The following is a 25803-nucleotide window of genomic DNA, read 5'->3' as shown; positions in this document are numbered from 1 at the left end:
TACATGGTGTCTTGGACAACGTGGTCTCAGACATCATGGTGATGCCACTGCAAATGCTTGTTTTCCTGTGCATTTTCATTTCCCCCTTCCTCCGTGATAGGCTTTGCTTGCTAAATTATCAGGCTTTGGGGCTGACACCAGTCTTGTTTGACATCCAGCGGAAAGCTGATTCCCAGCTCAGTAATTAGTGTATGGGTTGCACTGTTTGCTGCTTTTGCTGGTTGTGAAGGGTGGAGGAGAACCAAGAGCATCTGAAGTTTCTAACTTCAGGCATCTCATTTACGTGTTCAAGTCGGGGACTAAAATTTCATTTGCAGTTGGCGGAAAGGTAAATCTCCCTAGAGGTCCCTTCAGAGCACCTTGCTTTGAAGCTTAATTGGGGTGCTCTAACTTGCCCATGGGAGCTACTTGCTGGCGTTGATTTTTCTAGGGAACTTAGCTCTTCGCCTGGCTGACTTTGTGCTAGTGCATCCTGAATGTGTGCAGTGCTGTTGGCAGGTGGGCATGGGTGCCCTCCAGGAGCCCCATCCATCTGAGATGCATCACCTTGAATACCCTCAGTCAAAAACCATTCCTGTGCTTCTTTTCTGCAGACATTCGTCAATGATGTGAGGATTCCTGACCAGAAGTACATCACCCTAAAACTAAATGATGTCATTCGCTTCGGCTATGATATCCTTCTTGTCTGAAGAGGCAGTGGGACACGTTTTTTGCCGTGGAGTGGGATTGGGTTTTGTGCCATTTGCTGCACGGAGTTAACAGTGCTAATTGTGACTAATGAGTAAGGGTGTTTGTTTTGTCTCCTGGAGCCTTTGGATGGCTCATAAGCTTTTGTTTCTCCACCATGGACCTGATTCAGAGCATATTAATCATGATGCCTGCTACCTTCATTGGACTTCGAATCAGGCCCTGCACTGGCAGTAGTGACTGTGGAGGTATCTCTTCAGTCTCTTTCTAAGGAAGGGTTGCATTTTTTCCTTTTTATTTGGGTGGCAACTGTAGCTGGTACCAGCTGGGGAGCAAACATATTTCATATGCTTTTGTATGAACTAACATCCTCCTATTTTTTTCATCCTGAGTGTTTTTTTTAAAAAAAAACAAACTTACTTGTGTGGTTTTTTAATCATTTCACCCAAATGCTTGCTTTAAGACAATTTGCAGGTCTTCAGCCTTAAACACTTAGCTTTGGGGCTTGTGGTCAGACCCTTGACTCAGTATCGATTGAAGTTTGCCTGTGCAAATTGCTTCTGCCACAAACTGCAAGAGTAAATCTGTCTTCAGCAATAGCAAATTTCACCTCCATTGAGGGAGGCTAGGCTGCAGTTACTGCTTTGTTTACAGAGTCACAAATCCTGCTAGTGTCTGCTAAAACACCTTTGCCTTCACCCCTTTCCTTTTTACCCTGGTGTGACTGCGTGACTGGCTATAAGCATAGATGTTGGAATGCCCTTCTGAGTCTGCAGAGCAACAGAGGTAAGTAGAGGCTCCTATTGCTGCCTTTTCATGTAATCTAATCATTTTTTTTTTCACTTTTTTTTCAGTTGCTTCTATCTGCCAAACTTTACCCACTCAGGCTAAATTTAGAAGTAGCAAGTGTCTCCTCCAGGTTTCTTTTTTCTTTTGTGGGGAAATTTCAGTTACAAGCATCCAGACATTTCTGAGACTAGAGGCAGAGAATAAGTTTTATCATTGAGAGGGGAGGATGTGTTTGGCTGGAAAACTCTTGCACATCCTTGATCCCAAGGCCACATTCTTGTGCCTTTTGTTGTCCTCAGGATAATCAGTTTGTACTCGCCACACTGTAGCCCTTGAAATACTTCAAACCTTGCTGGAGCCCAGAGGGCTGAAGCAGCGAGGAGAGGCTGAGCTTCCCTGGTCTTCCAGGGATCTGGGTACCTTGGGTCTAAGCAGTGACAGTGCAGGAGCACTCACTGTTGCAACAGGGATGCTTAAACTGGAATCCCGGATCTGCTGGAAAAGAGTTTTCTAGGCCTTGTGTAAGATCATACTTTTGGTCTTGGTCTTGCTCTGTCTCTTGCCATTTTAGATATAACAAATCCTTGCTTCACAGTGGTATTTCTTTTTTTTTAAAAGGAGGTAGTTGCTGAATCTTTAAAAAAAAAAAAGAAAAAGAAAGACAGATTATTTGCCTTTAGATCAGTATTTGAACAGGGTGCAGTTGATAAGGGTTCAGGCATGCATGGGGGGCGGGAAATACTGAGTAGCCGCTTACTGAGTGCTTCCCAATAAAAGAGCACTGTCATCTGGGAGCACTGTCATTAAAGGTGGCGTCTCAGTGCACATGTGATGAAGCCTGTTACGGTCCCATAGGCAACCTCAGTTCCAGCTTTTCTTGACTTTGCAACTTTGCCAATGTCTTTTTGATGTAGCTGGTCATGTGTCTTCTGGTCTCTAGATGTGTGGGGAAACATGTAGAAGATTTGCTGTGAACTCTAGTCTGGTGAAGGCGTAAGCCAGTGCCTAGAGAATGGGTAGGTTTTAATGGCTGGTTTAAACTTTTTATAGAAAGCAATTCTGAGCACTAAGCAGCTGAGTTGAAGTGTTTAGTCCTGCAGCCCTACATGGATATTAATGTGAAATGAGTGATTGCATTTATGAATTATAGAATTTATTGCCCTCAACAGGAAACCTTTAAAGAATGTAGGTTTTAGAGTCATCTTTTTACTTCAGCATAGTTGCTATGGCAGTTACAGTCTCTTCCTCTCCTTTGCTGCTTCAGTACCACTCTCTTTAGCAGTGCTTTCTGTGCGTACTGCGTTCAGCTCGGTGTGGATGGCAGCATCTCCTGAGGTCTCCGAGTCAGCTGTGTGCTGTTGCATAAGAGCAATGTCTCTTTTCCATTTACAGTTTCACTCACAGCCTGTGCAGAGTTTCCCTGCCATGCCAGTATCACTTGGTTTATTTTTAGTCTTAACATTTTCCATCTTTCCTTTTTCCTCCCCTTTGCTCTGTGCTGTGCTGATTGGGTTGTTCATGATGACATTGCCAGATGCTTCCTTTTTTTTTTTTTTTTTTTTTTCCCCTCCCCCTAATGCAGTGTTGCTGAGGATTATTGCCTAGGCTCAACCATGTTGAATGCCTGCCTTCCTAAGAGGTCACAGCAGCTCATGACCTGATTTACTTTTCGTCCAGGAAACTGCAGTGGCTGAAAGGCCTTGTCAGAGCAAGAGAGCACCATAGTCCCAGGCATCCCTGCAGGGAGCTGAATTCTACTGTTCCCTTGTCCAGAACGCGAGATTGCCCCATCTTGGCCAGGGCACCATGGGGAGAGAGTGGTCTGCCTGGAGCTGCCAGCCGGGTGGAGAGGAGCAGGGTGTGAGTTGAGTCAGGGCTCTGGTTGCTCCCCTGGGTCCTGCACGGAGCTGCTAGTGTTCCCCCAAGCTTCTCCTGCCCTGCTCCCCTTGTCTGTTGCCCTTCAGTTGGCATGGGTCTGGCCAGCAGATGTGATTGCATGCTCTCGTGAAAAACATGCGTGACAAAGACCGTGGTGGGATACAGTGCAGGCAACTTCTACTACCCTGCGTATTTTAAGCTTCTCTGGTTTTATGATCTTGTTTTCTTTCCATGACTAAATGCTAGATTTCTCTGTCCACCCAATTCCTTTGCCATTTCCTTAACAAGTTCTGTACATTCGAACATGTACGTCCTGGAACAAATTCAACACAAAGTCCCAGAAGAAGCATTAAAGGTAAGGGTGTCTGGGTGCAGGTGCATTTGTGAAAAAAAATTTTTGAAGGGCTCTAGTAATGGTCAAGCACACTGAAATATTAAAATACTCTTGACGGCAGTGAAATGTTCCACAATGTGAGGCTCTACTTGGATTGGGACTTAGTAAAACCTTCCTTTGAGGAGAGATACATTTCCCAGTTATCTCTGCTGTGATCTCTCTTATCCCTGTGCTAACATGTAGATAAAGTTATTTATGATTTCGTGACTGCCAACAAAAAAGGTTACTAAAGCTGTAATGTATTAAAGAACAGTCAGCACATTAGCTTTTGAGTGAAGCACAGCAGAACTTGTTCCCTCCCAGAAGTGCAGTGCAGATGCCTTTTTCTGAGCATGGTGACTTAGGCCAGCTCCATCACACTTCCTCCAGCAGGCTAAAGTTTGCTTAATTTATTCCTGTATATCATCTCATTTTTGCCTTCAAGCTCCCAATTTTTACTTACTGAGCAGTCCTCTTATGAGTGAGGTGTTTTTTAAACAAAGAGCTCAGTAGCAGGTATGAAATATTCAAGCATACTCTTATCTAAGGCAGAAAAGCAACCCCCTCTAGGCAAGACAGCTGTCATGTTCAGCTGAGGGACTGGGCTATCAGTGCCAAGCATCACCTCTTGGCTAGCAGATACTGTCTTCTTAGCCCTGGTTCCATGTTTAGGATTTGGAGAGGATCGGAAATGTAACAGCTAGAATTGGGCAAATGATTCATTGAACTTACTCAGCGGTAATCTGGATGGGTACACCCTTTTATTAATTTACTTGTAATAAACCCACTTTTAAATAGCTCGTTTGCTATGTTAATGTGGAGCCTGTTTTAAGGCAGAATCACTTTCCTAGCTGGAGAGAGGGTTTGGAGAGAAATAATTAAAATATATTTTAATTGCTTTTGCTGAAAAACTGAGATAATGCAGGTGAGCGCCCTGAAAGAATTTATAATGTTGTTTTAAGAGCAAAGGGGATTTGAGGATTTGAATCCTGAATGGAAAATGGCCTAAGTTCTGATTCTTCTCAATTTATTCGTTAAAGGGTTTCCTAATTAGCTATTTTGCAGCGCTAAGTCACAGTGACCTTCTCCTGGACTAGAATTGTCACTTAATGTCTTCCAAATGGGGTATTTGAAAGCCTCTCAGCTGGCATTTCTCCTGTTCTGTAGCCTCTACTCAGGTGTGCTTTCTTTTTGTTGCAGAACATAGCTGCAGTATTTGCCTTTATGTGATCCGTTTGCGGGCAAGGGTGGTTTTTGTTTTCCATGGGCTAGCACACAGATCGCACGGGCAGCCTGCAATTGTTGCTTGTGTCTCTGCAGCACGAGAAATACACTAGCCAACTTCAGATGAATTACAAAGGCACGGCAATGAAGAGGGCGGAGCAGCCCATGGAGCACGGTGTCTACACTGAGTCCCCACAAGCAAAGCTGGAGAAAGGAGAGAGGAAAGCAATTACAGGTACTTGCTTGGGAACCAGTTAATCAAGATTCAGAACAAAGTGTAGCTTGAGCCCTGCACTGGGTCATGATTCGGACGGTAGGTCTCGTGGGTTGCATCTAGGAGCAGCTCCAGAAGGGTCATCTTTCTAAACCTCTGAGTATTCCAGACTCTCAGTTTTTGGAGATTCAGCCTCCAAAAAAAATCAGCTGGTGTGATGGCTCACGCATGCCTTGTCGCCGTGTGTGTGCTGGAGAACCTGTGGGCTGAGCAGGTTTGGTAAGTTCTTTGGCACCTGTCTGGTCTATTTTTAATTTCCTAATCGTGAGCTGGTGTTTGAACAGAGACGGTGACTCAGTGTAGAAAATATATGGCTGCTGTGGCGTGGTGCTGGCAGGCAGGCAGGCAAAGAAGCAACAAGCCATTTCTTTCAAAAAGTGCTGTATGGTCTTAAATGGCTGTATTTCCTAATGTGCCAATATGTGGGATTGAAACTGACTGCCAAACAGGGAAACGTTTCCTTCAGGTTCACTGTTCCCCAGCTGCAAACCTTTTCCATTTGAAAAATCCCTTCTGTTCTCCGTTTCTTTACCCACTGCTGCCTTCCTTTAAAGCCCCTTTGTCAAACTTGCTTCCTCCCTGTTTCCCATCATGGTGGGCCAAGATCTCCCCAGCAGTCTTGTCTCACCCAACTTCGTACCTCCTGTACGTACTACCCTGGCAGGTCTCTCCCCTGTTCTGCTCAGATATCAGTTGGTGGCCTTCTAGAGCTTGATGATGCATGGGAGAAACAAATACAGTTTTAAAGCATCCCAGTGACAGATGACTGTGGTGCCAGTGGTGGTCTTGTGGCACCAGGATGGCAGAGCGATTGGGAAGCTTTAGGGTTAGCAGAGAGACTGCCCACTGGGTCTGTTGGAGGAAGGAGCAGCGAGGTGAATGGAGGGAAGAGAGTGGGCAAGTAAAAGAGTGAGACAGCACCTTGGGCGAGGTGACCTAGACATAGATACAGCAGAAATGTGTACAACTTTGGGTAAATCCGTTAAGGTTTCCTGATAACTAATTGTAGTGGGTCGGCTGACCTTAATCTCCTATGTATTGTCTGTATGAAAATCCCTCTAAGCTGACACAGTGTACTAAACCAGCATAATTTTTCTCCCTGGTCTCGTTGTTGCTGCCAACTGTGTGTGGAAGCACATGCACACGCACCCGTATGCCCAACTCCCGTTTTCCACACCGTGAAACCTTTCTTTGTGTTCCTTCAGCTGTGTCTGTGTGTTGCCCTCCCCCATGGATGTGATGTTTGTGACTTTGCCTCACAAGCGTGCGGTTAAAGGGATGAAGTTGGTGATGATTAACCGTGACACTGCGGAGGGTGAGAAGAGGTGAACCTCACCGGAGGGAGAGCTCTCCAGCTGCCTGGCAAGGGGCACGGGGTTCTTGAAAAGCATTGTCAGTAACTGGGCCAGTTTGCCAGTAACTGGAACTAGTTTGTGTTTGCTGCTGCCTGGTTGCATGAACATTCTCATTTTTATTCTTACCACCTTCCAAAATACACACTGGTTGGTTTTAACCTACATAGCGTAAGTGATTGATATTTGGAACATCTTCAAAGTCAGGACATTGAGTGACTCTTCAGCAAGGTGACCCATTTCTCTAGCGTATGGTTCGCAGACCTGCATTACATTTCTGTCATCGTTAGTGGGCACAGACCATAGGTCTAAGGCAAAAAGGGCTGTGAGAACTTATTGGGGGCCAGTGCTGAAGTATTTCACGTGCAGTGGGACTGACGGACAGAGATGAAAAAAATCTGTGAACTGCTGCTAACCCCACTGAAAGATGGAGGAATTCAGGACTTTTGGTTGGAAGTATTTTGCTGGATTGGACTGAAGCCTGTGGAAGCAAGGAAGGAAGTTTGAGCTTTAAATCAGCACCTCACTCTCCAAAAAGTATCTCTGTCACATGAACAGAACGATCTGTGGGTCCCTTTTTCATCTGCGATCTGACTAACTCACCTTGTCTTCAGCTGCACACATGCACAGTTTCTCCTTGGTTGCTTGGAGGAGTGGCAGCAATTTAAAATGATTAGTGGAGAGAAGAATGTAGTATTCTTACCGGGAGTGGGCTTGCTTAGTGGCAGCAGAAAGAGGCTTTGGGGAAAGAGCTGTTTTGCTAAGCCCGTAGGTATTTAGGAATTTGCATTGACTAATTAAAGCAAGGTCTGGGGTGACAAAAGCCTTTAGAGAAGGATCGCTTCCCAGGGCCCGGGTGGAAAAGAGGCAGAGGGAATGCAAGCTTTCAAGGAAAAGGTTTAACAAAACAATGTGAACAATTAGAGCTGCTTAGAAATGGGAGGAGGTGAGGGGCTGAGGATAAAGAGATCCAGCGGAGTGAATGGGAAACAGCTCAGCCGTTTAGTCTTTATGCTGTTGAACTTGCAGCTTTTGGGTGTATGTTGCCTGTAAGCAGAAAATCATCCGTCTTTGTGCAATGTTTGAGGCAAGGAGCTTGGTAAGCCCCGTGGGTTGGATGTGGATATGAATAAGAAAAGTGCCCACAGTTCAGCTAGTTAATGCTAAAAATAGCCATCAGCTCTCATGTTTAAAAGCCTGAAGTGATCAAGAGGCCAGGTACAGCCTTGAATTGAGCAGATTTTAAGACTGTCACGATCCCCATCTGCTGCTACCTGAGTTGAGGTACTGGATGAGATAAGCTACTTTGTGGTCTTCTGTTCTCAGCGCATAGTTAATCCTCAGGCTGATCGTAATTTTTTTTTTTTAAAGCCCTCACTAGGCTATCTAGACTGATGGCACTAGATAATGCCAAATCTGATGACTAACCTCTGAATAACTGCGGCAGGTTTCCAGGGATGGAGGCTGCCCGCAGTGTCCAGCTGAAATGGGCATCACTGACTGCAGGAGCAGGACTTGAGCTTCTCCTGGGATCTGTGAAATAGGCTCGCTTGCCGGGTTAGCGTCAGTGTCATTAGGGAGTCCTCTCAACAGAGTGGCCAACTTGAAAGTCTTGTTGGTGTCCAGGGCTGAGGTCAGCAGGCAGCGTGGACGGAGGCAATGGGAATTGTGCCCAGTTGTGAAGTGGTTTCCATGGTCTTTGGCTGCTTTCCCCATGAGATCATGGTAATAGCTATTTAGACGCACAGCTCTACCCGAGCCTTTAATTTAGAGGAGTGGTGGTGGTGTATCTGAGCTAGGGTGGTGGTACCTGCAGCATGTTAAAGGTTTGACCGTGTAATTGATACAAATAAATTTGTGATTATCAGCCTGATTTGAAAGCCTCTGGGATCTGTGTATGTTCACAGCAGGTACAGGATTTCACACCAGGATTTAGGTCTGCCATGTACATGTGAAATAAATACTGCAGCAAAGAGTCAGAGAATTGCTTTATGGTTATTCCTACTTGGTCCGAATTCTCTATTTTGGAGAGGAGTTAAAAAGCAGAGATGTAAGGAATTAATTTTAAAATGTTATGGCTAGATCATCTTTTTTTTTTTTCCAAGGCCTCTGCCGTAAGAAGCCTACTCTGCATCTTCTGAAGATGGACTTTATTGTTATTAATAATGAATCAAAAACAGTTTGACTTAAAGCAAGCTGGATTTCTCATGCTTTTGTTATGACTTGCTGTAGACAGCTTCAAAGCTGCGTGTGCTTCTGTCAGCAAAGAAATTTGCCGTTGCTGTCTGTCTCTCTCTTGTGACGGTTTGAGAGACCTCTTTGCGAGGACCTGGGTGAAGCGCAGCCCTCAGTTCTGTCCCGACCACAAGGAACGCCTTCAAGGGAAATCAGACCCGTCTGCGGTGGGAGCTGTGTGCTCGTCATGAAAGCTGTTCTGCCCACTCGCTGATAGAAAGCAGCATTAACGCAGGCTTTCTCCTTTCCCTTTCATCATCTGGACTGTATTTTTGGTCCTGCCCTTGTGGTGTTCTGTGTGATTCATTTCTCCATAAATACATCCTTTGTATTGACACATCGCTTTTTCTGTCGTTGTGGTGCCTGTCCTTCAGGTGATCAATAGTTCTGTATTAATTTAACAGGCCACGTTCTTGCCAGACTTGTTAAACAAATGGACCTCCCTTGTTCTGCGCTAAAATAGCCTTCATTTTTCCTTTTGAGTGACTGCCCCAAAGACTGAAATCCAGGAGCAGAACATGTGTATGTCAGTGGTCTTCCCTGTATTACACTGTCACTGGTAGCTCAGTATTTATCTGGCTGAATGTTTGTGCTGACCTCAATTCAGTTATCTGAAAGGATGGTTTTCAGGCTGTCTGCCTGAATTCATGAGCCAAGAAATATGTCTAAATGAATTTGCACCATCTGGGCAGCCTGGCACGGAGTGGAGAGAGGTGGTAACGAGCTGCCATCAATTGGAGGAAGTCTCATGTCATTACAATGACTGAGCAGTTAGTTTTCATTGGTGTTCCTCGCTTCACCGCTGACTCAGGCAAGCCCCGAGTCTCTCTGCTCTTGCGAGAGCTTCCATCTTACACTGAAATATAACAGGCAGGTGGTGGCTTCAGGGTGGTGTGCCTGTCTTGGGACACAGGCAGACGCGCTGCTCTGGATGCTGCAGGTCCAGGTTGAGGCTGTACCCAAAATGCATCCCAGCTGTCGAAGAGCAAAGCCCCCGGCACAACTGCATATGTAGCTGCTCCCTGGCCCGCTTCTGTCACAGCCATCTGGTTTAGCTGCCTTCCTATCGTGCTCTTTTTTTCCCTTCCCCTTTTTATATGATATTGTTGTGTTAGGGCTGGAGTGGAGAGAGGCGTCAGGTTGGTTGTGCTGGCAAATTAGAAGGGACAGAAGCTTTTGACATGAGCAGGGCAGCAAATTCATGTAGCTCTTCCGAAGTCAGGGAAATTTTACTCTGGCTCAGGATCTGGCCACTTTCAGCAGTAGCCGAGAATGAGGGTGTCTGTGTCACTTGATAATGTTATCCAAAATGCGAATTAATATAAAGGCTCAGTGGAAACATTAATTGCTCTTAAAATATTGAAACTGTCCCCCAATACTGACTCCTCAGCTTCCCATCTGTGCTTTTTGCAGTCTTAGAATGAAGATCCAGTTTATTGTGGAGGCTGGGAGAGGGAAGAAATGAAAAAAGCCCCACAGAAGTGAGCAGATGTGTTACACACGCTGTAACAGAGTGTTGCAGGTGGGGCCATGAGAGCTCTGTGTCATGCCCCAGGAGGGACCTTCTGCCGCCATGCAGCGAGTGCAACGGAGCGGCTCCCACCCTTTCAGCCGCAGCTGGGTGCACTCTGCCCAATCTGATGTGCTCTCTGTAGGTGCTCCTTGACGTGCCCTGGGGTTTTGGCTTTGTGCTAGCTTTTGTTAGAAGGGGAATTTGGGGAATTTCCACGCTTCTCTTTGGGCTCTTTAGGGTAGAGGGGGAAACCTGAGAAGGCAGAGGAACTGGCTCATTATTCTTTATAAATCCTTTTTTTCCTTCAGCTTTTTCTGTAATCCCAAAGTTCCCATCAACAGAAAAGTCTGACTAATGTTGACTTGCTCCCCTAGCTGCATTTTCCCTGTAGCAGAAGAGCTCCTGGGGGACAAAGCGTGTCCAGGTACGCAGATGGGACACAGATCTTGGGGCTGGAGCTACTTCTGCGAAGAAGTCTGTCCTGCAGGATGGATGTGAGCTCTCTTAGCTCACTTCTGCCCGTTTGGAAACAAAATTTTCTCGGAACAGATAACTGGAATCTTCTAGACTAGGGGGCCTTTGTGATCCTGTGAGGGGCTGGGATGTGCTGGAGAGACGAGCTGTAATGACGCAACTCCTTGCAAGGTGCAAGCAGTAACAGCACCCATGCTTGGGAATGATGCTGCTTGTACAAGAGTCAAGTGCAAGATGGTCTTTACATTTCATCTGTAGAGTAGTATGCTCAGGATTTGTTCCACTGGCAACTTAAAATAAACCACTGATGAGCTTTCAGAATTGATCATATTAACCTGAGACTATCCAAAATCTCATGTGTTCCTTCAGGATTGAGCCCTTCACTGTGCCCCACGGACCTTTAGGCATGAGTTACCCCAGACATAGCTGGCTGTTAGTGGATTTGTCCATCACCCAGAGTGTTGTTCTCCTTCTCCCGGCCCTGCCTGCCTCTTGGTCATCAACCCTAAGATTAATACTGTACTTCAGAGGGTGATAATCCATTGCAGTGTGTGCCTAAAAGAAGTGCCTGACAATGGTAGAGCAGATCCTGCGTGGTTGGGGTGGCGGTCTAGTGGGAAGTCATGGCATGAAGAGAGGGTGGTAGGTTTCTGCTAGGCTGTGTGACAGAAGGCCTCAGCCTAGCAGAGACCAAAACCTACATTTGGGCGCCTCTGTTCATTGACAAGCTTGTGAACAGGTTTTTTTCTCCCCCCTCCCTTGAGTGGTTTACCCATCCTCGGTTATGAAACGTATTGCTTGGCAATTCCAATTTATTCATGGTGAGAAATGCTTCCTCCTTTGAACTTTCAAAGGCAGCCTACATAATGGGAATACAGTTTATCTTCCATGCACTCTAGGCAGAGAGTAATACTTTCAGCCTCTTTTGATCCTCAGTGTGAAGGTGGGCAGCATGGTTAATTTTGAAACACAAAGATGATCTCTCGAGAAGGGCCTATGGGCTGCATCTGTAAAGCAAAATTTTTGCCTATGGACTGTCAATGTATGAGCTTATATATCTCTGGAATTATTCTAGAAAAATCCATCTGAAGTAGTGGCCATTGGGTCTGTGTAGCTTTAGAAACAGCAGCATAAAATCACCCTTCTTTTTTTCTTTGTATTGTTTAATATCCCTTCCTCTCCCGACTTTCCTTATGCGAATGACTACTTTCTGTCACGTCCCTATTAAAGTAGGGAATGCAAAATTGCAGAGCTGTTTGAGGGCTGCTTTACAGAGCAGCGTGTGGTTTTAAAACCACAAGCTGAGCGAGCAGCAGCTGGCGGTAGAAGCTTGACTACGGCTCTGTAGCTGGAGCCAGGGTTTAAGACGTGCCTGGTAAAGCGTGTGCTGATGGTTGTTACGGGTAGAGGCAGAAGCAGTTAACAAAGCTGGAGCTTAACCTCAGCCCCTGACCTATCCTTGTGTCTCTATCACCTCTAGATGACAGAACAAAAGCTACTTCATTTACTTCTCTTAAACTATTATAAAAACATAATAATAATAACTATACCACAGGTAAATTGAGGTATATTCTTTTTACTTGTTGCATAAACAGCAGCAGCCCAAGGCACTGCCGAAACACAATCTTGTTTTGTGGGAGACAAAATGAGAAGCAGTGGATCAGCTCCTTTGGGTACCAGTTGTTGCAACGAAGCCCTGATCTTGCAGTGAGTCCTCTCTGAGCAGAGAAAACGATAAAAGTCTGGCTCTTTTAGGAGAAGCTTCTTCATGAGAAAAACCTCTGTCCTGTGGTGACTCTGGAATCCACTTGGTTTACTTTAAGCTTTTGAGAGCAAGAGTTTACTGCTTTTTTATGTATGTGTAAGGCGATGGTTTTACCATTTTGCCTAAATTTGTAACGCTTCAAGAATTTCCTGTTGTTGTATGTGTGTCACTTAGAGTGGGAGTGGTGAATAGTTGGAAAAAATGCCTGGCCTCACAGCATCTGAGTATGTGGTGGGGCAAGAAAGGCCAGAGCTAAAGTCTTCCCAGTTACAATCAGGGCAAAAGTCCGATTTTCACCTGAATTGCAGGTGAGTTGCAGACAATTTTGTGGTTGGCGTTTTGTGATTGGCATTTTGCAGTCTGTCCTGCCAAAAATCTTCCACTTCCTGTGAATAATGAGGCTAGAGAGGGAGAAAAGTCAGTATTTGGGAAACGCAGCTATGAAAGACAGCAAAGGGAGGTGGCGTCAGCATCTTGCAGCAGAATGTAAAAAAGAAAAAAGAGGGGAAAAAAAGAAAAGCCTGAACATACTCATTATTATGTATAATTTGCTGTTGTTATAACTGCAATGTAACAGGTACGTGATCTCATCTGACCCTGCGGTTTTTCCCTTTTTGGCATGTGGTTGACTTCTGTGAACCTGGCAGATTGATATTTTCTGTGTAAAAGTATTTGCTTATCCTCTTCCTAGAGACCAGTACTTACCGCACCCCTCTTTATGGGCAGCCCTCCTGGTGGGGGGAAGATGATGCAAATAACAAAGAGGACAGAAGGCAAGAGGAACATTACTCAGGTAATGGAGGTGATTTGGGGTGGGAGAAGATGTGGGGGGGGGTGTGCACAAAATTTCTGCACACTTTTGATCTTTACTCTTTGAAGCCTGTAATTACCACTTTTTTTGTACTCGTATTTGCACGTTCCTATGTGTAGATTGCTGCCAATGAAACCAGAATAGGGGAAAACTAAAATGTTTCCCCTTAAATATTTGAATGTTAGAAATGGCAGTTGTGGAATAATTCAGTATGTATGAGAAAGGCCTCGCTAAGCTTGCTTGGAACCTAGTTAAACAGCAGTGCTGTATCTGTGATCGTATACAGCCCACCTGAATACACCATGCACTGTGTCTCCCAGGAGTTTCCTACCTAAGAGGCACTTTAAGAGCTGATGCATTGACTGGATTTGATTGATGTAGAAGCAATCTGTTTCTCACCTCATCATACTTGGAAGCCATTTAGTCTTACTGTTCCTGTTGTTGTGAATCTGTATGCATGGAAGATGCATCTTTTTTCATTTGTGCAGTAAACCTGATGCTTCTACCACACATATGAAGTTTTTTTTATTTCGATGCATGTGCAGTGTATCTCTTTTCTAGCAGACAGGGGTTGTGATTAGCAGCCCTCCCAAGAGGTTGAAATAAAGTAAGTGACCCTCTAGCCAAGAAGTTTGGGTTACACTGACAAAATGTGGTTTTATCTTTGGTGATGTTACAGAATTAGGTGTTGATCTAGCAAAAACATATGTGTGATTAGCTTTGCATGCTCAAGCTTTTCCTTTGAACTGTAGAAGGTTGAGTAGGTGTGCATGTGAGTGAATTCAGCAAAGTGAAACAGGCTATCTTCCTTCCACATCAGCCCAGGCACACAGAAACCTTAAAATGCCACCAACCACATAGGTTCTGCCAAAACATGCAACAGTGCATGTGTGTGTGCTCAGCTCTCTGGGGAGCAATGGAAGAAAGGACAAAGTGAATATAACAAATGTTGGTCAGACCGCAGCAGTGCAGTGAGCTCCGATTTCAGTGATGAGGCCAGAGTACAAAGCTATCTAAAAGAGAACTTTTATTTTTTTTTTAACCCATTTCAGCTAATGTTTGTGAATTTAAGGTTTTCTTGCCTTTTTTTTTCCTTTTGTAGAAAGATCAAAAGAGATAACCCAACATGAAGAGGAACTGAATGGTAATATTTCTGCTTATAGAGATGCCCAAGAACAGTCTGTGTTTGCCTTCCGGAGAGAGCCAAGTTACTTTGAGATTCCAACTAAAGAATTTCAGCAGCCATCAAAATCTCCAGAAACACAGGTCCATGAGATCCCAACAAAGGATGTTGATGCTGTAGTAACCCCTGTTGTGCAGAGTCATGCCTCTTTCACCATTGAATTTGATGATGGTACCCCCGGTAAAATAAAGATAAAAGACCACGTAACTAAATTTTCGCTCAGACAGAGAAGACCGTATAGTAAAGAACCAGCTCATACAGAAGTGATGTCAGCAGAGAGCAAAGTGGCTGACTGGCTTGTCCAGAATGACCCAAGCTTGATGAGACGGCAGTCTCCAGGAGATGATGTGTACAGTACAAAGAGTGACCTGCCAGTTCATGTGAGGACGCTTAAAGGTGAGTGAATGTCTTGTCATGTTCTCTGTTGGCCATGTGAATGCAGCATAATAAAGGGGGAAAACCCTTCTCCTGTCAAGGAGAACTGGACTTAATTATCTCTGCTCGGAATTTGCAAGATGAAGAATATTTCTTTAATGACTGTTAATGGTTTTGAATCTGGCTGGCAGGCTCTTCACCTGGCCCTGAAGTCATGTGTGATGCTGGCCTAGGGACACTCCAGTCTGGTTCCTCTACATCTATAATGCCAGCTCAGTAGTAACAGTGATTGAAAAAAGGATTTTGATTTTTAAATGTCTAAAATAAATTTCATGTGGTCAGGCAGGCTGGTAAACATAGGTATTTCAGTGGATTTTCTTCGCTTGGCTTCTCCTAGCTGAAGGAATGACTTTTCTTTTTAGCTGTAGTCCAGAAGAGGCTAAGTGTGATCATCCTGATGGCTGTAATGACCAGAGTCACTTGGTCGGATGACCAAAAGTCCCGACACGGAGACTGGTGGTAGAGTTGCGATATGCAACGAAGGAAATTATTGTGCTGGTAGAAGAAGGTTTCTTCTCTTAAACTAAAGCTTCTCTGACATCCTGCTCTGTCCAAAAACCTGTGTCCTGTTAAGTGTGTCACTGCACGGAATTCTTTGGGGATTTTCAAAGGTCTGAAGTGCAGTTTGGAGCCCAGTTCTCAGTGCAGCTGATGGGACTCACATGATTCTCATGTGACTTTGAATATATTTTGCAAGATTTGGGCTTGCTTGGATGTCTCTCTTGGGCCATGCACTGAACAGCTAGGAGGAGACTACTGATTCCTGCATTCTCACTGCCTTGCAGGCCACTGGAAGAGCTATCGTTTTGAACTGCAACTTTAACTGATGAAGTCATATTGAAGGTTATTTGTGCTTGAGGTCTTTCTTAAATGAGAGCAATACCTTGTTTTCTCTTAAAGGAGTATTTGCTTGGACCTTGTTGGAAAAAACCTCCTCGTATATGAAGAGTTTTACCTGTTACACCTCCAACTTGGTGTTTTGTGTACAGTTTTTTGAGGAGCCCCTACGGTCAAAAAGGTCTTATGTATCCAGCCTTGTGGTTTGGAATGACATGGAAATTGAACTGTTTTTTTGTCGTTGCTTGTTTCTAGTTCTTCCCAATAAGGGACAGTGTTGAGGTGCCCTGCCTGGTTATTTCGGATCTTATTTTCAGTCTGCTGTGTGTGGTAGAGAGTTTTGGGGTTTGGGTTGGGGTTTTTTTGTTATTGTGGTACTGGATTTTGTTGACTTGCCGGAGAACATTGTCAGGGATAGAAATATGCTTCAGTAGTTTTGCTCTTTCCTCTTGGAGAAAACTAGAGAGTTAGGCAGCTGCTGCTCATCCTAGGATTTTCCTGAGCAATGCACAGGAATACTAGACTGACTGCACTTGCCTCTTTACAGTCCATAAGGTATGGAAAGAAGCTGAGGTAATTTAATGCATAATTTGCATATCAAGAAATCAACTCTTTGGACATTTGATTAAAACATGCAGTGTTGGTGGCCTGAGGAGTTTATCCACCTCTGCTTTGGCAGAGGGCAGGGTATCATTTATCTGCGATAGCTGTGTAACATGTTCGTCTGGCAGGGCTAATTTTGAAGATGTCTTGGAGGCTACTGCTGGCTGCGTACCAGGTTTGGGTCTTCAGGATGAGAGACGCCCACCGTCAGGGTTTATTAGTAACATTTGTTCACTTTCAGGAACAATGTGGTGAATGTAAAGCCTGGTACCGAGACTAGAGAGTTCAGGTCTTAGCAGCTTGAGGGGATGTGCATGGTGTTCTGCTGGGGCATCCATGGGAATGGTGGGTGTTTTTCCTTGTGTCCTCACCATTTTGCATTCAGCAGAGTTCTTAGCCAAGACCCTTTAATTTAAGAACTTTCCCTTCCAAAGATGAAGCTTATCAGCCCTCAGGGTACAATGCAAAGTTTTCTGGCTTCCTTCACGAGGGTGTTAGGAAACTCTTCAGAGGACTCACTCCTGGGTTGAATGGATCTTGTATTAAATTCTAATCTTTCACAGCTAACTTGAGGTAATAAATGGTCTTCACCCATGTGTCTGGAGAACTTGCAAAGTAGGCTTGAGCAGTTTTCCTTTCAAACACGTGGTGTTTTAGCCAGTATATCTTGCTGCATATTACAGTCTAGAGCGCAGAGACCTCTTTCCCCGTTCTCCCGATGACAGGTTCCTGGTCGTTGACTGAATCGTGTTCTGTGCCTTCACACCCGTTTCCTTCTCCAAAAAAAGGTTTGTTTTTTGGTTTACTTTTAACTTCTTGTTTTACTTTAATTTATTTTCTCAGAGTCCTGAACTAAGGTGCTGAGGGGCAGGCATCACTGATACATAGAGAAGGTTGTAAAGATGGTTGTTGCTAACATAAGTGAAAATAATTACGAACTTACTTTAAACTTAGTAAACTCTAAGTAATGATTTAACCTTTGCTTGGCTGATGATAGGATGGTGTAACTCATGGGGGTGTCATGGTGTGATTCTTAAATCTGCAGGAAAAGTAAAGAATCCTGCAAATTCACTTTTCTGTTAGCCTCTGGTTTGTTTCCCCCTTGTAGGTAATGTGGCTGCTCAGAGGGGCATGCACTCGTAACGCACTGATCTGGTCTTTCATCGTGGGGATTTGGTTTCATGGGATGCAGTGTGCGGGGTTTATTTACTGATCCTGCAGAGATATTTCTGCTCTGTAACAGAGAGAACCTAATGAGGTGATCTGGACTACAGTAATTGGGCAGAACGGCAAAATGATAACATCATTTTTATTTAAATGGAAAAAAAGAAAGAAGCAAAACATTAGGTATCTAAAACAATCAGCATTACAAAATCAGAAACCCTTGGGGTTGAAATTGTTTTTTGAATAACTTTTTGAATTGTTTTTTAATAACTTGATAGCCAACCAGTTGTGAAAGGTGGGGTCAGGAGACAGCTGCCTTCTCTTTTGATTCCTCAATCCCTGTCCCACAGCAGATGTCTTTGTTTAATCCTATAGCATTTTTTGCTTTTAACTGAAATGATAAATTTCAACTGGGAGGTAATGACAGGGCCACAGCAACTGAGAATATGAAAGTCAAATCTACACACCTTGTTTCCAGGCAATAGGCACGAGGACGGGACGCAGAGCGACTCCGAAGACCCTGTGGCACCCAAGGCAGAGAAGGAAACGACGACGGGTAGCGAACGTGCGACGGAGCAAACCAGGCTGCAGCGCCAGATGAGGCGTGATCCCCACGAGATGCTGCACAACAAGCAGGCCTTCGTCATCGAGTTCTTCGAGGACACGCCACGGAAGAAACGGTCACAGTCCTTCACGCACAGCGCTCACTCCTCCCAGAGCGACACCGATCCCGGGCTGAAGACCAAGGTTGAAAAGCGCAAGAATGCTTTGCCAGCAGAGAAGCTGGGAAATACGGTGCCGCCGTCCCACCTCGGGGCACAGGCAGGCAAACCCAATAACAGCTCCTCCGGGACCCAAAGAACTAGCTCCTTCAAGAGGGAGAAGACGGAGGATCGGATCAACTCTTCGTCCTCCTCTGCTTCCAGAGCATCAGCAAAAACTTACGGAAGCATTGGGAGGAAGTCTAAAATGGCTCAGGATTTTATGGCCGAGTACTTGCGGGAGACTGCTCAGTCTGGGAAGCCGAGCGCTGAGAAACCAGCACCTCTGCCCACGCCGGTAGCTCCACGTGTGGTTATATCATCAGAACCAGAGTCTGCCTCTGCTCCACCTCCGGAGGTAAAGTCTGCCCAGGGCAGGAGGAATGATGAGGAAGACAGCGTAAGCGAGACGGGCACATACACCATTGAGACGGAGTCGCAGGATAAAGAGGTGGAGGAAGCGCGAAAAATGATAGATCAGGTAAATGCTGCTTTTCTGTGCTTGGCCAGCGAGCTGAGGGCTGAAGGCTTGGGCTTCTGCACCTTGTGCTGGAGGGCCTAACTTCATTAGCTGTTGCTATGAACGGCTGCTCCCTTTTCAATTGGGTGCAGCGGGGGTTTATGGTTAGGGGTGGGAAATCAGCCCGGGTGACCTGTGTTAAGGATAGGCCCCAACAAACTGTGATACTGGTCTTTAAAAACCACAGCAAACCAACAAAATTACAAACAAACAAAAAAAACACAGACTGCAAGAAGGCAAGGTAAGCCCACAGCAGAGAGCTGCCTTGCTTCCAAAATGGGATTTGGATGCAAAAGTGCCAGAGTGGGCTTGCCATCTCTTTAGAGGAAAGGCAACAACAGAATAAAGATCAGGCTGATCCTGCCGAGAGCCATGTCTGGGAGCAGCTCTGCTCTCTAGGACTGCTCCCAAGCCTCTGCCTTGGCGTTGCATCACCTCCTGCCCGCTGTTACGAACACGGGAGCTGCAGCCCACCACTGATGCAGCATCTCGTGGTAGGCCAAAGGAGGTGCAGGCCAAGGGCTGATGCTCTTGATCCTTCACAAGCTTTAGTGGTAGGTGGTTCTGTATTTGGCTGTGCCTGGTTAGAAGGGGAGTGCTTGCTGGCAGGGCAAGTGGCAGCTAGTTGAGATAGCAAAGGGTGTGGTCTAGGGCAGAGGCAATCCTAGATGGATTTTGCAAAATGAGTGATAGCCTAAAAACAAAACCCCAGAGATGAGGGAGAGGCTTAAAAAAACCCACCCAACTGAGCAACCGCAGGGCAAACCAAAGTTTGGCTGATTTTCAGGTTTAACTTTCATCTGCGGTCTATTATGAAAACAAAACAGGCAAGTTGCTATGAAGATTTAGTGAAGTGTAGGCAGGAGGATGGTGAGGTTTAACAGAAGCCTTAATTGAACCTGGCTTTAGAGCTTTGTATACAATGTTCTCTGAGCCTGAATCTAGCTTCCCTTGTTTGTTTGTTTATTACACTTGTTCCTTACATCTTGCTTGAAATGTGATCGGAAGCTTCCAGGGCAGGGTGTTTAAGCCACAGCAAGGCCCTAGTCCTGACATTAGGTGGTTAATTGTTCTGGTGGGGAAGTATAAGGAAAAATGCCACAAAAATACAATTATTTTTGGGGAGTAGTCTTGGCAGCTGTGTGACTCTGGCAGGCAAGCTGGCCAAGTTCTGCTCCTGACTGCTGTAGACTTGGTGCAGTGCAACCTGCACTGGGAAACAACTCATAACTGGACCTCAGTATTTCTGTCCAGGAAGAAAGATAATATGAATTCTGGACTTGCTGAAGTTTTGAGGTGGTTCTGCTTTTTACTCCCCCACCATCGCACACGCACTTTTTTTTAATAGAAGTGAGAGTGGAGAACTTTATGGCTATATCTGCCCAGCCTAGGTACCATCCATGGTGGCATCTTCCTCTGAACTACTTCTAGTCAGGGAAGAGAAACAAGCCTTTCGGAGGCATGGATCTTTGTCACCCCCCCTAAGAAAGCCTGTTTATCTCCAGAGGGAATTCGGCCAGCTAGCTCAAACACTCACCTGTCTCTGAGGTGCATCCTTTCCCAGGTCCTCACATGGCAGTGCAAGGCTGCTTTGCTCAGCCCACTCGCTGCTACAGTCTATGGAAGACCCTGGAGATGGAGCTTTCCCAGCTTTTTCTAATTATCCGTGAATTAGCTGGTAAATAGCTTTCCTGACACTCATCCTAAATTTCTCAGGGCTGAAAAGGGACTCCTTTTCAGTGAAAGTTACTACTGTTAAAGGCAACACACCGAAACAGGGTGAGAGAAAAGGTGGGCGTGAGTGGGATTCTATGAATAAGTGTATTTAAAGCTGCTGCTGCCATGGAGTAAAGAAGAAAATGATTTACTTAGTTTATATGGAAGCGTTGGCGAGCGTTTCTGGCCCTTTGGGATCATAGTTTGTGTGTGACTAATGCTTTGTGGATTTGGATTTTGGGCTAATATTTTCCTCTTTTCTTGGGTTTTAATCTTTCCCATGCAAACACCTTTTCAGGTTTTTGGTGTTCTTGAGTCTCCTGAATTTTCCAGAATCTCTTCAGCCTTTAGACCAATAATTAAAGGTGAAAAAGACGACTCCGGTTCTCATCAGCATCTAATCAGTGAAAATGGCACTAGTCAGAAGTCACCCTTGCTCCAGGCATTTGCCTCAAAAGCTGTGAGTGGGTCTCAGGCTGATGCGCAGGTATGGGCAGTCCAGGTGGATTTGCTGGGATGGCGGAGGTGTAGATGGGGTTTCTGTCTGGATGGAAATGTGCTGCGTAGATTGATTTCCATTTTGAGGAGACTGAGGGATGTGTGTATGAGAGGAGGGATTTTGTGGCTAGAATTTGGTTTACAAACCCTCTTTCTGACACTGCCTTCCCCACCTTGTTGTAGATATCCGCAGCATCTCAAGGGAGTCAGAAGTGGGTGTCTAGGTGGGCGAGCCTTGCGGACAGTTACTCTGACTCTGGATCTGTCTCTGGGCAGGGTGATGGAGGTGCAGGTAAGTCTCATTCTGACATTACTTTTTGAAAGTGACTGAATCTAAGCCAGGATGATATGAAAAGCAGGAATTAAAGGCTTCTGTGTGTCTGGCAGTGGCTTATTTTCTGGTTTAGCTAATGTATTTGGGGATGGGAAGGACAGAGTGAATCGTTCCCAGTGGAGTAAAGATGGAGAGAGCCTCAGGTTTGCATTTCAGAGTCATCCAAGAAGTTCTTAAATGTTATGTTTGACATGACTAAAGGGCACCTGGGAAGGAGAAAGATCGTAAGGGCCTTGGGAGTTAACTAGCCCCAAGTAGTGATTCTTTAGACTGCCTTATGATGCCAGATGAAAGCCCTTTGCAAGTTGCCTTGGACTTAATTACTGACTTGTGCTTTTTTTGTGTGCTTCTCCTGTGCCTGGCTGTGCTGAGAATTTTAGGCTGTTCTGGGGTTTGCTGTCAGGTGGCAGGTTTGAAGCATGGAGATCAGCGAAGAAAACTGGGGTATGGAGGGGAGAAGGGAGCAGGAGGAGATCAGGCTCCCATCAGAACTGGGAAGACAGCTTACAGACCCCATGGTCCTGTTGGTATGTGAGAAAGGGAGAAGAGGACTTTGTTGGCTTTTGTAAACGTTTTCAACTTTTTTGGTTGTAAATATTTGTCATTGTCTTCATGCCATCAACAGCTATAGGTAGGTTCAGTAAAGATCAGAAGAAACCTTTGTTTCAGAGGTCATTGCCACTGTTTTCACACTGTGTGAGAACCTGACTCCCAGAGTGTTTGAAATATTACCGTAGTCAAATAACCAGTTATCCAGGTATTTAAAGGCGGTATCAGATATGAAGTCCTGGCCAGCGGCATGGGAGAAATAAAAGCGCTCTTTCTATGAAGTGTGTCCCTGCTGAAAAGCCCACCTACGCTGGGGTGGTGAGCTCTAATTCAGAGCCTCTTCATCGCTATAGGGTCTTTCTCCTGAGACTTTGCTGTGGGATATGATCATATGAGAACTTCCACTGTGAAAAACACGTCTATTTAGTCAAATGGGCTATGTTGCGTAGAATGGCACTTAAAACACTGCATCATTGCAGTGAGTTATCTGATTGCTTTTCAACTTCTTCCCATGGCCTGATTTATGGTAAATTGATGCCAGCAGTGCCATTACCCTCTAAAATACGTGCTTATACCGAGAGGTGTATTATGGGAGAATGAATCTGAAATCCTACCTTGAGAGAAGGAAGGTGTTGAGCAGTCTGACCCAGCAAAGGAATTAAGTACAATTTTACCTTAAGTGTCTGTATTGATAAACCTGAGGGACCGACCACCAGCCAGGCCCTGTTGGTGTTCATATTACGTAAAAGCTTAGTTCTAAGCATGTGTCTTGTGAGTGCTTTTGTGGACTTGCACTTTGCAGGAGCAAGCTCTTCCTAAATAAATAAATAAGTGGTATAGTTGTACAATAGTTGATTCTTGTTCACTTAACTCTCTTCAGAAAGCAGTGTAGCCCCAAAACCCGGGGAACCAGAAAACGCTGTGCCTTTGAGAACAAGGCGCCTTCTTCCTCAACTCCCACCAAGCGATAAATCAGACAGCCCCACGCCCACGGTCCTGGTCTGCCAGGAGTCCTATTCTGAGGTTACCAAGAGAACCATCGTGAAGGACCACTGCGTGGAAGCCTATGGCGATCCCAGCAGCCGCCTCTTCATCCAAGAAGACTTGGATCCAGATAGCCTCAGCGATGCCAGCAGATCTGATGATGGCTTCAGCACGGAAAAAGGCAAGAAGGAGAACAATAAAATGCTAGAGCAGATGGGGGAAGAAACAAAATCAGAGAGCCGGCAGCCAGGAGCCTCCCGGGTCTCAAAAGTGAGAGCTGTAAGTGAGCCAGTTTCTACTTCGTTCTACATTGGTGATGACAGCAACGATGTGGGGATTCCCTCGAAGCTCTCTTTGAGCGTGTCCCATGCTCGAGCAGACAAGGACAGCAAGGATCAGGAGTTTTCCTTCAAGTCTGCTGGCACACCAGTTCTTGGAAAGCCACCAGTCAAAGATGTTAGTGCTTACATTAATGCAGCAGGAAAAGTGGTTATTTCCCTTCACCAGAGTCTTCCTCAAGATCAGGAAAATGTGGCAGGAAAGGAAACATCATCTTTTGTTAGACAGGAAAGTTTTACCAAAGATAAATCGAGCAGTGGTGTTCCTCAAAATAAACTCCCGCATATTTCAAGTCACCCTCTGCTTAAAGATTTAGAGGCTGTTCGGTCAACCCGTATGGACTTCGGTCAGGAGACTCATCTTCTCCTTAAGGACACTGAAACTGCCTTGGCAGCACTGGAAGCCAAATTACTTGGTCAAAGCCAACAGCTGGAGCCGTCAGAAACTGCTGGTCAGCTGGAGGACTCCTTGTCAGGGGACTCGGACGTGGACACCGCCAGCACGGTCAGCTTGGTGAGTGGCAAGAACGTCCCAACGAGCGCCCCGAAGCGCAAAGTGGTCGCGAGCTTGCAGAAGGAAAAATCTTCCTCCACGCCGTCCATCCAGGACCAGTGTGGGCAGCCCAGCGCTCGGGACAGGCTGACGGAGAAGCGGAAAACGCAAGCGCCGGAGGCATCAAATCGCGCAGAGGCCGCCAAACGCTTCCAGATGAAGCGGAGCACTGGGGCTCGAGGGTCGCTTGACTTCACGGACGATGAGAGAAGCTCAAGCCTGCCCTACTTGCCAGTCCCTGATGCGGTCGTGTCTGACCACGAGCCCTCGGTAACCCGGCCGGTTCCCAGAAGGAAACCTTTTACTCAGGCCACCAAGGAGGACCACAGCAAAACGACCCTGAATGTGCAGAAAATCCAGCAAGTTCTCACCCGCTCCAACAGTTTATCCACCCCGCGGCCCACGAGGGCCTCGAAGCTACGTCGTGCCCGGCTGGGAGATGCTTCGGACAATGAATGTGTTGATGCTGAGAAAACGGCCTCCAACCCTGAAGCCATCGCTCCGGGCCCAAAGCAGTCCACGGAGACGAAGAAGCTCTCCCGGCTGGACATCCTCGCCATGCCAAGGAAACGGGCAGGTTCGTTTACGGTGCCCAGTGACTCCGAGACGGCGCAGTCAAAGTCGGGGTTTTCGGGCCGGAGTGTGGAGTCCTATCGGAAGACGGGTGTTTCGGAGGTTAGAGCCGCGGCGAGGAAAACAGCAGCTGCTGCCTCCGCGAAGCAGCCTTTCAGCAGGACCCGTTCAAGCAGTGTCAAGTATTCCGCCTCGTCCAGTAAGTGCTCGTGCTTTATGTTTTTCCTCTATTGCCCTCTTTCCGATTTATAGGCTGCACATGGTTGCCAAGGATTGGTATCTCATACGAGTGCTGCATCAGTGAGTACAAAAGTCTGCATTAACGAGCAGTATGGAGGTTGAGATTTCCTGTGGGTTTGGAGACAGCAGAGCATCTCTCATACCCAGTGAGATATTATTGTGGTGTTGTCTGTGAGGATATTGCAAATAGCTGGTTTTCATTTTCTTTTTTTTTTTTCCAGTGACTTTGTTTTTTGAACAACCAGTTGCCATTTGACAAGAGCGTGTTAGCCATTTTTCTGTCAAAACCAAAATTTAATGCCTTTTCAGTGCTACAAGGAGTTCTGTTCTGTTTTTCTTTGACTTTTAAGATTCAAAGTTTGCTCACAGAGAGCTTATAATGGTGTTGATGACAGCTGATGTCCAAGGTGGCAGGTTTGAAGGCATCTGAAACAGGAGAACAAGAAATAAATGTCCCTGTGTTGTGAAGGCTGTTCCCTTGTTCTTCCTGTAAATGCAAATGTGGAGCTGAACACTACACGTTGATTGCCCCAAGAGATTCCCGCTACTGTGTATTTTCATTCACTTTTGCCATAGGTAAGGCAGGTGCACAGTCATGTTTCCTATGAGGCGGAGTTTTGGGGGCTATCATGCCCTGTAGCTGTGCACTGAACAGACCCTTGCAGTATCAACATTTATCATATTGAAGTCAGCCTTTAATTAAGAGGTGGGGACAATGCAGATAACAACTCTAAGATGGTAATTGGTAATCAGAGATTGTCCCTGACACCTTTGGTCTAAGTCTCTGCCCATAGTCCTTGACCCATGGATGTGGCAAAGCAGATCTGTTTGCTTAGGTTTTCAGGAATGACGGGGGGCCAAAGAGGCAGGAAGAACCCCTTTGGCTGGGCTTCTCAGGCCTGTTGAGAGGGATGCTATTTTCAGCAGATCTGTGTTTTTGTAAGGGGTCTTAGACTTCTGGATGTGTCCTTTCCTTATACAGTTGAAATAACTGTCCTTCTTGCGGTATTCATTTTTATTGCATGCTAAAAATGTTATTTGCAGCTTGTTTTGATTTGGATTGTTTTAGTGCAACAGCTTCCCTTTTGTTTTAATGATTTTTTTTCTTACACATTTGTATATGCATGTAAATCAGAATGT

At 45.6% G+C, this 25803-nt stretch overlaps 1 protein-coding gene across 1 annotated transcript in view; it reads left to right on the top strand.

The window, feature by feature from the left end:
* The window catches only part of CEP170B (centrosomal protein 170B), a 58829-nt gene that overhangs the window by 14687 nt on the left and 18339 nt on the right, over positions 1-25803 (top strand). Inside the window, exons 3-11 of the mRNA XM_075150941.1 lie at positions 594-672; positions 3651-3709; positions 5048-5186; positions 13256-13357; positions 14478-14954; positions 18076-18839; positions 20893-21081; positions 21276-21384; positions 22856-24622. Of these exons, the coding sequence (XP_075007042.1) occupies positions 594-672; positions 3651-3709; positions 5048-5186; positions 13256-13357; positions 14478-14954; positions 18076-18839; positions 20893-21081; positions 21276-21384; positions 22856-24622 (3685 nt within the window). The remainder of the gene's footprint in view (positions 1-593; positions 673-3650; positions 3710-5047; positions 5187-13255; positions 13358-14477; positions 14955-18075; positions 18840-20892; positions 21082-21275; positions 21385-22855; positions 24623-25803) is intronic.

The sequence above is a fragment of the Calonectris borealis genome, chromosome 5 (assembly GCF_964195595.1).
Source record: "Calonectris borealis chromosome 5, bCalBor7.hap1.2, whole genome shotgun sequence".
In the NCBI taxonomy this organism is placed as follows: domain Eukaryota; kingdom Metazoa; phylum Chordata; class Aves; order Procellariiformes; family Procellariidae; genus Calonectris; species Calonectris borealis.
Note: the sequence above shows the minus strand (reverse complement) of the source record. Positions and strands in the feature narration are given on the sequence as shown.